At 44.1% G+C, this 12,267-nt stretch overlaps 1 protein-coding gene across 1 annotated transcript in view; it reads right to left on the minus strand.

Moving 5' to 3' along the window:
• KCMF1 (potassium channel modulatory factor 1) overlaps positions 1-8,759 on the minus strand; it is a 29,952-nt gene extending 21,193 nt beyond the window's left edge. The window contains exons 1-2 of the mRNA XM_015423726.1: positions 8,756-8,759; positions 6,832-6,999 (exon numbers count right to left, since the gene is read on the minus strand). Coding sequence (XP_015279212.1) covers positions 6,832-6,999; positions 8,756-8,759 — 172 coding nt within the window. The remainder of the gene's footprint in view (positions 1-6,831; positions 7,000-8,755) is intronic.
• Between the last annotated feature and the right edge of the window lie 3,508 nt (positions 8,760-12,267).

Below are 12,267 nucleotides of genomic sequence, written 5' to 3' on the forward strand. Positions count from 1 at the left end.
GCATTCTCAATAGATTTTGGCCAGGGGTATAAGGTTGTGCCACCATTACTGCTGGACTTAACCATCAACAATCATTTCAGAGGCTTGTCATTTTTTTGAAGTTTCTCTCTCTCCGCTTAATAAACCAGGCCTCCTAAAGGATGCAGGTATAGCTTTTGTACTGTGAATCAGGCACTACAGCAATGCCACTTGTCAGGACACAGATTCCTGTAAACATGTGAACACTGACATTTTAAAAATATATTAAAGTAATTCAACAATTTTACTTATAATGAAATCTGCTCCACTATCAGGGCAGCCTGCTGTGAGCCAATTCATACATGTAGGTGTGCTTTCAGTGGAAACTTCTCAATAAGACACTTCAAAATAACCAGACTGGTAGGGCTAGGATTTTATTTATTGAGCTGAGTTGATTTCAAGCCCTCCCTCCCCTGCACAGCAAGGCTCAGGGCGGGTTACAACGAAGCATATAAAACAATAAAATTAAGCACAATTAAATATACCTACAATCATTAAAACTTATATAATATCGGCTAATCCTAAACCATTAGATGGCAATCTATAACATGGTGATAGCTACTCCTGGAAGCTCTACATCTGTGTACCCATGATAGTAAAAATACTAAGAAAGGATAAAGACAGGGGAGGCCAATACAGATGGAGTTCTGCTGCTTCAACCATAGGCCTGGTGTAACATCGCTGTTTTACAGGCTCTGTGGAAAAACAGGTTGCTTACCTGTAACTGGTGATCTTCGAGTGGTCATCTGTGCATTCACACTCATGGGATCTAGTGCGCACACGCTGGATCGATCAGTGCTGTAGCAAGCTCTTTTAACGGATTTTCGCACCCAGTCCCTCGGGCATGCGCAGGAACCCCACCGCGCATGCCCAGAGGGGTGGGCGCGGACATCCTGCCAGTTCCTTCAAACCGCCACAAATCAATCCCTATTAAAAATGTAGAAGCTGACAGCAGCGGGGAAGGAGGGCGGGTGGTGTGAATGCACAGATGACCACTCGAAGATCACCAGTTACAGGTAAGCAACCTGTTTATCTTTGACGTGGTCTCTGTGCTTCACACCCATGGGAGACTAGCGAGCAGTGGCCTACCTGGAGGAGGGTGCTGGCAGGTCCTTTACTGCGTAGCCGAGGATAGAACGTGACGTCCCATGTTGGTATTGGTGTTCGTACGGACGTCTAGGGCGTAGTGCCTGATGAAGGTGTTCGCGGTCTTCATTGTGTGTCTGGAGACTGACGACTTGGGGTACGCCTCTGCCAGGATCTCGACTAGGTGCGGGGACAGTATTGTTGCCTCTCAGAGGATGACACTCCTAGAGCTCGAGAAGCTTTTATGCTTTTATCTAATTCTTGTAAAGTAGAATCAGTAGTGGCATTAAAAAGTCCCAGGCCATCAAATGGAAGGTCTTCCACATAAGATCTAGTATCCATGGGCAGATTAGTATTGCGGAGCCAGGAATGTCTCCTAAGGGCTATTGCAGAGGCCATCGTTCTGGACGATGCCTCGAGGGCATGCTTAGTAGTGTTGAGCTGTTGTTTTGCCAACACCATGCCTTCCTTTTGGATGACTCTGGCTGCCTGGAGTTTGTCTTCTGGGAGGTGGGTCAGAAGTTCGGAGAACCGTTCCCAGAGAGTATATTGATACCTATTCATGCAGGCCAGGTAGTTAGTGGCCTTGACTCCCAATGCTCCTGTGGAGTAGAAGCGTCTGCCAAAGGCATCCAATTTCTTACCTTCCTTGTCAGAAGGAGCAGAGTGTGTCCTCTTGGATTTAGAGGAAGATGTTATCACCATCGAGTTTGGCTGAGGGTGCGAGAATAGGAACTTGGCATCTGCCTCTTGGACCCTATACATGTGGTCCAGTCGTCTCGTGGACACCGGGGCTGACGAGGGTTTTAGCTATGGTGCCTTTGCTGCCTGCAAAAGGACTGAAGACATGGGCAATGCCAAGGTGGAAGAGGTATCAAGCAGGACTATATCAAAAACGGCATCTGTTGCCTGCGGATGTTGATGGACGACAGAGAAGCCTAAAGAGTGGGCCATTCTTTTGACTAAATCTGTGTATGACGTAAGGTTGTCGGATGGGGATATGGGTAGGTCCTCAGTGACAGCCTTGTTGGGAGATTTATGGTCAGGAGAGGTATGAGCCTCAGATGCTTCCGTATCCGAGTCTTCTTCCATGGAGTCAGAGGAGTCTTGGTGTGGTATCTGGACCAAAGTGTCCTCTTGACAAGCTATAAATTTTGGTGGAACAACAGGGTTTGGAGTGACCTGCGGGTTGGGAGGACGACTTGGTTCCAGACTATGGTGGTGGGAAGGATCATCTGCAGGAGGACGAGACAAGAGATGCCGAAGGTCTCGACTTGTGGGGCGACCTCGATCTATGAACAGAGTGGGATGAATAGCAATCCCAATCAGAATAGCCTGCCGGAGTCAACCACGGCATGGATGGTGGATAAGCCCCGTACAGGTACCTCAACTGTCGTTGATCCCAAGATATCGGTGGAGGGGGCAGGAAGACTCGGGGGGGATCGGCTTCTGGACCGTGGAGGTCTGGGAGACAAAACAATAGCCTGTCCGTGAGAACCGTCCCTGTAGTTTCGGTCGTCAATATCGACAGATTGGACATGGAGATGCGGAGGATGACATTGCGTACTGCAAGAAGCGTGTCGGTACCGACGTGTTTCAACATCGGGAGCCTCTGATATCATTGATGCCGACAAAGTAGAAGGAGAGGGAGAAGGCTCAGCACCCATTTGGTGACTTAGGAGCTCTACCGTCTCAATGTCGGAGTAAGGACTCTCCACTTGTTGGATGGGGGAATCCAATAGTTGGATGGTCAGTATCGATGGAAGGAGTTGTGCCTCCGATATCGATACTGCTGTTGGAGCGGGAGGCACTTTAGGGGCATCACCCAGTGCAGGCACCGCTTCCTTCCCCTTCTTCGCCGCCTTAAGGGACTTTGAGGTGCCCTTCCTCGCGGACTTGTGATCCTTACTTGCCTTGGCTTTCTTTTTGATTGGCGTGGAAGATTGTGCCTTTGATGCCGGGAGCTTCGGTGTCGGGCAGTCGGCATCGGAGGCAGGTCTCGATGCCGGAGCTGTCGATGTTGATGGTCTCTCCTCCATCGCAGAGGTAGGAGTAAGTGCCTATTCCAGCAGTGCTTCTTTAAGGCGCACAGCTCGCTTTTTTCGATGTTGATGGTCTTTCCTCCATCACTGAGGTAGGAGTAAGGGCCGATTCAAGTAGCGCTACTTTAAGGCACGCAGCTTGGTTTTTTCGTGTTCGATTAGAAAAACGAGCACAGTGACGACAGGACTCTGGCCGGTGAGACTCTCCGAGACAAAAAATGCACAGGGTATGACGGTCGGGAGGAGCAAGTTTGCTGCTGCAACCCTTGCACCTATTGAAAAAACCCCACTTCTCCTCCATAAAAGAAAGCGAAGAAGAGGGGACGTTCGAGGGAGGGGAATAGCCCAAAGGCCTGAGGTAATCAGTAGACTCCCCCTCAACAGAAATAAATGTTGTTGGGGTTTTTTTTAAGAACAAACAAATAAAAAGAGAAAGGACAGGAAAATTAAAATAAGGAAATAATTCCGAAGAGCTGAGGGCAAATAGCCAAAAGCGAACCGATCTGACCAACGAAAAATAGGTTTACTCAACACGGCGGTAAGAAAGGAACTGGTGGGATGTCCGCGCCCACCCTTCTGGGCATGCGCGGTGGGGTTCCTGCGCATGCCCGAGGGACTGGGCACGAAAATCCGTTAAAAGAGCTTGCTACAGCACCGATCGATCCAGCACGTGCGCACTAGATCCCATGGGTGTGAAGCACAGAGACCACGTCGAAGATTCTTAAGTCCCGCAGGGCCCGGATCGCAACTGGAAGAGTGTTCCGCCAGGCCAGCGCCAGAGCTAAGAAACCATGGGAACACACAACCACTTCCCACCAGCACCTGAGACTTTTAACAAAGCCTGAAACCCACATAACTAAGGCAGCAATCCTATGCACACTTGCATGGCAGTACGTCCCACTGAACACTATGGGATAATTTCTTGTTTGAAAGTGCCTCACAGTCAAAACCTCTGTGGATTTGGAAAGTTCTTCCAATTCTAACTTTGCCTGAGCAGGGAGATTATGTGGTAGTGATTAATACATGAGTTCACCCTCAGACAAGGAGACAGAAAGATTGCTATCAGATGCCACACTACTGTTTGCCCAAGAAAGTTTTGCTTGAACCCGTCCACCAGGCAGCTTCTAGTATTTGAGTTCTTCCACTGTGGTGAAGACTGCCAAGAAATAGGCTTTGCCCCTACTGGGACCTTTTGTTGCCTGCTTCAATGAAGAGGCAGTAGAAATGCACTTGGTGAGAAGATCCGCCTCATTAAATCAAGCTGAAGAATGAGGGCTAAGAGCTGCCACTTCAAGCAAGACACACCCATCAAGGAAGTTCTTTCGATCACACCTACATTGGGAAATGTTTGGGTCATCACCTCTGTCTTTGACTCATGTAGGATCAAGGGTTTTGCCTTGGAAGCAACCCAAATGCACGCAGACACTGCTAGTGTCACGGAAATTCAAGGGAAAAGCCTTTAGGGTTTCCCCCCCCAATTATACCTCTATAAACAATCTCTGAGAAAGAGCAGCCATTGCTGCATTACCTTGATATTTCAACAAACAAATTAAATGCACTAAGTAGCCTACCCCCACATACATACAACACAAAACCACCCCCAGGTCATGTCCTGAAACAGAAGAGAAAGGCAAAAGACCTGTACAATGAATGGGGGACAACCCAAAATATTTCAAAACACAGAAACTTGACAGGCCTCAGGAGGTTAAAAAAACCTTTCTGCATAACCATTTCCCAACAAAGTCTGCAAAAGTTATTGTCCCAAAGGTATTTTACTAGCCTGCTGGCTCACTCATACATCTCTCCGTTAAGGCATAGTAAGGGCTTAAGATAAACTTTTTTCTAATCTACACAAGCTAAGCTTGGTCACCTGGAAGAAGTCCTATTCATCAGAGGCAATTGGGCATCGACTATTTACAAGTCTGAGCTACTTAGATTAAGCTCACCTATAAAACTCACATTGCTACGCAGATCAGGAAATCAAGAGCAAATGTATGCTTCCACACCGACAGTTCAGCCAGGGAAGAAGGGGAGAACAGAAGAAGGGGAGAACAGAAAGGAATCCTGGCACTACTCTGCAGGTTGCTATAAAACCCTCTGCAATGGACAGTGCTTTTCAGAGAGGATCTACTTGCTAATAAAAATGAGCAACCAGAACATGATAGGAAAAGGCAGCCGTCTCCACCATGAGCAACTCACAGCCTGCAATAACTCCGCATAGGGTTGCATCGTTCGCTCAGTTTCTCCAGGATGCTCAAAACAAATCATATAGCACTTTCTCCCAAGAGCAGGCATCTTTAGTCTGCCCCTGAGCAGTGGAGACAATGATCATGCCCATCTGAAAGAGGGAGCTTGCCCTCAGCATTGCCAGCAGTGTCTAAAGATAGTCTTCTTTGCCATAGGTGCCTAACTGCTACAGCACACTGCAAAGAAGACTGTATGCACTATAACTATGCACAACTACATATGATAGCCACACATAATATAAACTACTGATTTTTTTAAAACAGAAGGCAAAACAGCACCTCAGAGAGAAGATACTCAACTAATGCTACTACTTGCAGAAGAAGAAAACAGTCTATCAGAAAAGGATAACACAGCAGGGGCTTAGCCAGAAAATTTTAGGTGGTGGGCATCCAGGGGGGGAGCGGAGGAGAGGGGAGGTGGGGAAGAGAGATCCCACTGGCAAACAGGCAAAGAAGAGAAGGGTCATTCCTTACCTGCCGGCTGCCCTTTCTGCCGGAGCCAGTTTAGTGTAGTGGTTAAGTGCGTGGACTCTAATCCGGGAGAAACCGGTTTGATTCCCCACTCCTCCACTTTCAGCTGCTGGATGACCTTGGGCAAGCCATAGTTCTGACAAGAGCTGTCCTTGAAAGGGCAGTTCTTGAAAGAGCGCTCTCAGCCCCACCTACCTCACAGGGTGTCTGTCGTGGGGAGGGGAAGGGGAAGGAGTTTGTAAGCCGCTCTGAGACAGTGAAGGGCAGGGTATAAATTCAATCTCCTCCTCTCTTCCTCCTCCACTTGTTGGCCTTTTTCTACATATTTTCTTGGGTTTGTACAAAAAATTCCCATCTACACATAGCTCCAGGACTCTGATTTCTTTTTTTTAAATTCCCATTCCGGGGCCATTGTTCAGGATTAAATATATGATATAGCAAGTAACAGTGACTGTCATTGCCACAACAAAAAGTCAACCATAACTTTCTCTCAATTACATTACGTTTTTTTAAAAGATCCATTTAACTGACTACTGGGGCCAGTATAGAAAACAACTGGTTAACAACTGAATGGTTACTGAATGGTATAAAGTGGTTACTGAATGGTATAAAGTGGTTACTGAATGGTATAAAGTGGTTACTGAATGGTATAAAGTGGTTACTGAATGGTATAAAGTGGTTACTGAATGGTATAAAGTGGTTACTGAATGGTATAAAGCTAAGCTTACATATAAACAAGCAATGACAAGAATTTTGTGCACATTTCTTTTTGTCTCATACAACAAAACATTCCAGTGTGAAATGATAAATAAGTGCTATACAAATAAAACTTTTTTGCTTAAGGAAGGGAACAGAAGACTTTTTACATGCTCCACCACAGGGGAAGACTGCAGAATTCTCAGGTTCCATTCTGCAAGAGGATGAATCACACCAACATGACTAAACAGGCACATACATAGAATACTTACCAAAATCTACCCTTGTTAGTATGCACTGCATTGGATGGTCAGTTGTATGCCTTGTCGTTGTTGCACCACTTTCATAACAAGATGCACACAGATCGTAATCGTAGCAAATTAAACACTTGTATCTGCGACCTCGAAAATTTCCTTTTAAACATGCATCGCAGCTGACACCTGGGGGGGAAAAACCCACAAAAATTCATTAACGCCAAATTATACTACATTTAACTAGGAAATCTTTCCACTTGGTAATATCTACAGCTTTTAAAGTGATTTTTTTCTGTAATGTTATTGTTCTGTGCTCACCATGTCACCTTGAGTGTCCCTTGGGGAAAGGGCGGGGTATAAATAATAAATAAGCTTGAATATAGCTGCTAAAATTACTCTAAGAAAACACTCTATTTCACTTGCTTAACCAATATTTTGTTCTTCTGTTCCCAAAACAGTCTTATCCTTCCCCAAATGAGTATATACTTAATAGCACCAGATGTTTTATTCTTTATAGTATTTCAATCCTACTTTCCTCAAAATATTGAAATTCACAAGTGTTTGATTACAAGCTATTGTGCACTAAAGGCCAAAGTTGCTGCATTTCACTATTTCAGGATACATCCATCATATATCCATATAGTATACTCCTATATTCAAATGAACTACACCAATAAAATGTCTGGCTTAGATGAGAAAGTCACACGCTGTGTCTCAACATGAAATGTGCATGGGTACATTTTTAGTCCCATTCCACTCTAATGAACATGCTAGGACCCATGGGGACCCTATCTGGGTGGGAAGGCAGCATATAAATGTTTAAAATAAATAAATGTATGGGGTCTGCATTCTGGTATTCACACCGGTATACAAAAAAGCATCATCTGGAAAATTAATTGCTCATGGGGCATCTCATATACACTTGATAATGGTAACTTAAAACATTACTGCCACGCATCAACAAGAAACTCCATTAAGACCTATGCTGATGAAGAGAACATGTAAGCACCAATCTTTGTGTTAAAGATTATGTTCATCCCAGTTCATGCATTTAAGTCAGGGACAGATTCAAAAGCTTAGTCCACTCTGAAGACAGTGGTCATCAGTGCCACAGTAACTCTCAAATCAATCTGCCAGTGTTATTCAGAATGTAGAGTGTCACAACCAGAGATGCAGAGGAAGAAAGGCACGCCATTCCACAGTGCAGACTGTGCAAAAAAAAGTGTGCCAGTCTTGCAAATATTGTTCTCAAGTTTCATTCACTGCAATATTTGAAATTAAAATCTTCAAATCCTGATTTGCACGGATATGAGGACAAAACTTTTCTGGGGGACTGACTATTCAATAGCTAGTTCACCATCATACCCTTTAGCCAGTTTGGTGTAGTGGTTAAGTGTGCGGACTCTAATCTGGGAGAACCGGGTTGGATTCCCCACTCCTCCACATACAGCTGCTGGATTATTTGGCCAAACCATAGTTCTGACAAGAGCAGTTCCTGAAAGAGCAGTTCCTGAAAGAGCTCTCTCAGCCCCACCTACCTCACAGGGTGTCTGTTGTGGGGAGGGGAAGGGAAAGGGGTTTGTAAGCAGCTTTGAGACTCCATGTGAAGGACGGGGTATGAATCCAATCTCTTCTTCTTTAAATGTAGATGTACTAGTTGCCATTCTGATCTCAGGCCATCAGAAGTGGCATATTATATGTGTACAACAAAGATAAAACATATGTTGTATGAGAGTGCCTACAGAATAAAGGAGAGGGTTGTGCCTAAACACAGACTGAAAAACAATTTCAGTTCATAGACACATCAAACCTCTATAAAGCCAGTTATCAGTGGATTTTACTACGGTAAAGAGCTAAAATTAAAATCTATATGCATGTTAGCCTAGTATCAATGGGCCAGTTAACAAGTTACAATTTATTTTTTCCTACCAGCAACACATACCCATGATATATAAATGCAGATCTTTCTAGCATTCCAGACATTTCCCCCTTTCAAACTCAAACAAGTTTTAGAAACGTTTTATATCAGTAACAAATGTAACGTTAAGTTTAAAACCGTTATTACTCTTTCATTATTACTATTATCTGTGAGCTTTAAAAATCTACAGTGAACAGTAGTAGCCACTCCAAACTATGTCAAATTTCTCAAGACCGGGATAAATCTTCACACAACTGCCGACTCCCATGCTTAACTGACTGCTGTTCCATTGTGAAGAATATGTTCCATAGTTCCTGCTTTTACACCAATCCTGAACAGTTATATTCCTGCTTTTATACCAGTCCTAACCAGAGTTATACACTTCTAAGTCTGCTGAAGTCAGTGGGCTTAGAACAGCACAGTTAATCACTTAGAAGAGTGATTAACACACACCCTCCCCGTTTCAATCAACAAGCAGCATAAACTGTTGTAGTGTCACCCACTTACAGGCACCCTGAAACACAACTGGAATTTTGGAGTTGATGCAAGTCTTCTCACCAGTACAGGCTCAACTAGAAATATGGGGCAGAAAACTTTCCAGTGGGTTTTTTTTAATGCAGAAATATTTCCCTTTCTAAAGATGCACTGCACCGTCAAACTAAAAAAAAATAATGGATCTCATTCCCAATACAATCTTGGGCACGCTTGGCAGTTTCAAAGTTGTAATTGTGGGCTGGACCGACCAGCTCTTCCACTGGTGAAGGAAAGAGGACTGGGTCAACTCTGACTACCCCAAAAGCTGTTGGGGACTATCAGACCTTCATAGACAAAACCGCCTGGAAGGGAATTAGGTGAGATAGAATGAAAAGGGATTGGAGCCAGTCCAGTGTTTTTAGGTGATTATTGCTAGGAAATGAGTAAGAGTACATGTTGATTTCATTGATTTGTAACTGGGATGGGAATAAAACCAGAATTACATGTAATCTATATTTTTTTTAAAAAAAAATCAAGGTATGAAGTCTCTTGATTGGCTCCACAGGTCAAATCAAACCAAAGCTAAAACACTTATTTAGATGCCTCTTCTCACATGGTAGAGAGGATACTGTAATTCACCAATCTGATATGGAACCCACAAGTAACACAAGTGATGCTGTAGAGAGAGCAACAGTGGTGAAACGAAGGCGCTCCAGGGACCTGTGTCAGGTGGCAGAGCTCAACTCTGTTGCAACAGAAGAGGAGACACTCATGTCCATGAGATAACATGCCCAGTTCTTCGGGTGTGCTAAAATTAGTGTGCCACTTACTTTCTATACCTTTTTTGGGGGGGAGGGGGAGAATTACATGTAATCTATAAAAAGTAAGTCCTTTAACAAAGAAAAGTAAGACATACAAAAACAATTTTCACAAAGAACTTGGAATTTTCTGAGTATGTAGAATACACTTGATCATCCTGCCTCAATCCAATGTTTCAGTTCATGCATTTATTGCTATTGGACTAAAAATTAGCATAAAATCAGATTGTTTACTAAATACAAGTCAAAACAAACCCGCTAAATAAGATCACACTCTGTTTAGGTCATTGTCCAATGTGCATTTTTCCAGAAAACAGACCTCACTGAACCCAACTACTTTCACCTGCCAGCCTCATCCAGAATTAGACAACTTTGTGGCCAACTGAGGCAGTGCCATAAATAGGACTGGAATCTGTAGGAGAATTTTTAGAATTCATCATCACAGTCCCACTAATCTGAGCCATGGGAATCAGGACTTTTAAAAAGTATTACAATGCAACTGTTTGTATGAGTTCTGTCTATAAGACCGCAGTTTTCGGCACAATTTCATTGCTCTGGTACTTGATGCACTTATGAAGGCTGGTGTTTCAAATGTTTGGTGTAGTGGCTAAGAGCGGAGGACTCTAATCTGGAGAGGCAGGTCAGATTCCCCACTCTTTCACATGCAGCCAGCTGGGGGACGTTGGGTCAGTCACAGAGCTCTCAGCCCCACCTACACCCACAGGGTGTTTGTTGTGGGGAGAGGAAGGGAAGGTGATTGTAAGCTGCTCTGAAACTCCAAGTCAAGGGGGAGGTATAGATCCAACTCTTCTTCCTTCAAGTAATCACATGCAAGAACACCATAGAGTAGGCTGGTATTATTAACCATATACTACAGGGATGGATCACTAAGGCTGAAAGAACAAGAGAACAGCTTTCCTTACGTATTGTCTTCTTTCAAATTACCTGGCTAAGCAACATTAATGAGGACTATCCCCCCCCCAACACTGCCAGACTTTGTAAATTATTGATAAGCAGAATGTGAATGTGCATCAGTGACAGCTTACACATAACTGCACTCCAAACCAGAGTCACGCCCAAACTTTCAGCTAATGTTCCTTCACCTTAATGCATGAGGCAATGCATGAACCCTGTTTATCAGCAAATGACAACAACAAAGCCAGTTCCCTTGCCTTTCCACTGAGCTCACTGAACAGATTTCCAAGGCTGCTCTGTGACGATATGACCTTGAATTTCAGTTTGTCTCTCTCACCCCCATGACCCCTTTTACTTCACCAATGGATTATTTAGAACACCAATAGAAATAGGACAGAATCACTGAACACTATGCCACTGGAGGGTAGAAGCCTGAAGATAAAAATGGCTCATCCTAATTTTAAATGATTAACACGCTGCTTTCTTAAGACTTTCTCTGCCTTTGTAACTTTCATGCATCCATTTTAAAAAGGGTGACATTCCTTGGTATCCTCCAGAAAATCCAAGACACGCATACACAAGTCCATCGCCCCAGGTACTCCCCCCCACCCCCAGCAAGGTCTACTTTTGTTATTGGAGCATGGCTGGGAGAAAATGGGAGTTCACGGACTGATCTGAGTGGAGGTAGCTGCAGCACTCCATTTACCTGCTCTTAAAATCAACCCCCCCCCCCGTCAACTCTGCTTTGCATGTGATGGGGCAGAGCAAGGTTTAAACAACGAAGCCTATCACCTCATGTCTGAGCCTGAGAAAGATGCAAAAAGGCTGTTTTGGTTTAATGATTTGCTGTTGAGCTGCCACAAACTCAGTGACTGGCTATAGGGAGGCCTCTGTTTCTCAGCTCTCAGCTCACAGTACAGGGATAAAAATACTGACCTACCTTGTCTGGTAGTTGCAAGTTAAAAATGTAACAAAGTGCTTCGAGCAATCCAAACCACTGCATAAATGCTATGTATCTGTGCACGGAAATTCTGCACTTGAGTGAAATTAATCTTCGGTTTATTTGGTAAGAGTGTCAGAATGTGAACTGTGGTGCTTTGAGCCCCGAGACGCTTGTGTCTGACAGCATTTTTCTATCCTGTGATGTCATCTCTGTCCCAAGCTTGGGCCACAAGTCCTTCAGTGAATGTAATGCAAAAATTACTGTTAAGAGTCTATCAGAATGGAGTGTATACTCAACAGAAATCTAGCTGGTGAAAATATATTAGAGTTAGCATAGACAATAAACATGCATTTGGCTTACGGTATAAATAAAGCAACTGCACTTGC

This window comes from Gekko japonicus, unplaced genomic scaffold, assembly GCF_001447785.1.
Source record: "Gekko japonicus isolate JY-2015 unplaced genomic scaffold, Gekko_japonicus_V1.1 scaffold48, whole genome shotgun sequence".
Classification (NCBI taxonomy): domain Eukaryota; kingdom Metazoa; phylum Chordata; class Lepidosauria; order Squamata; family Gekkonidae; genus Gekko; species Gekko japonicus.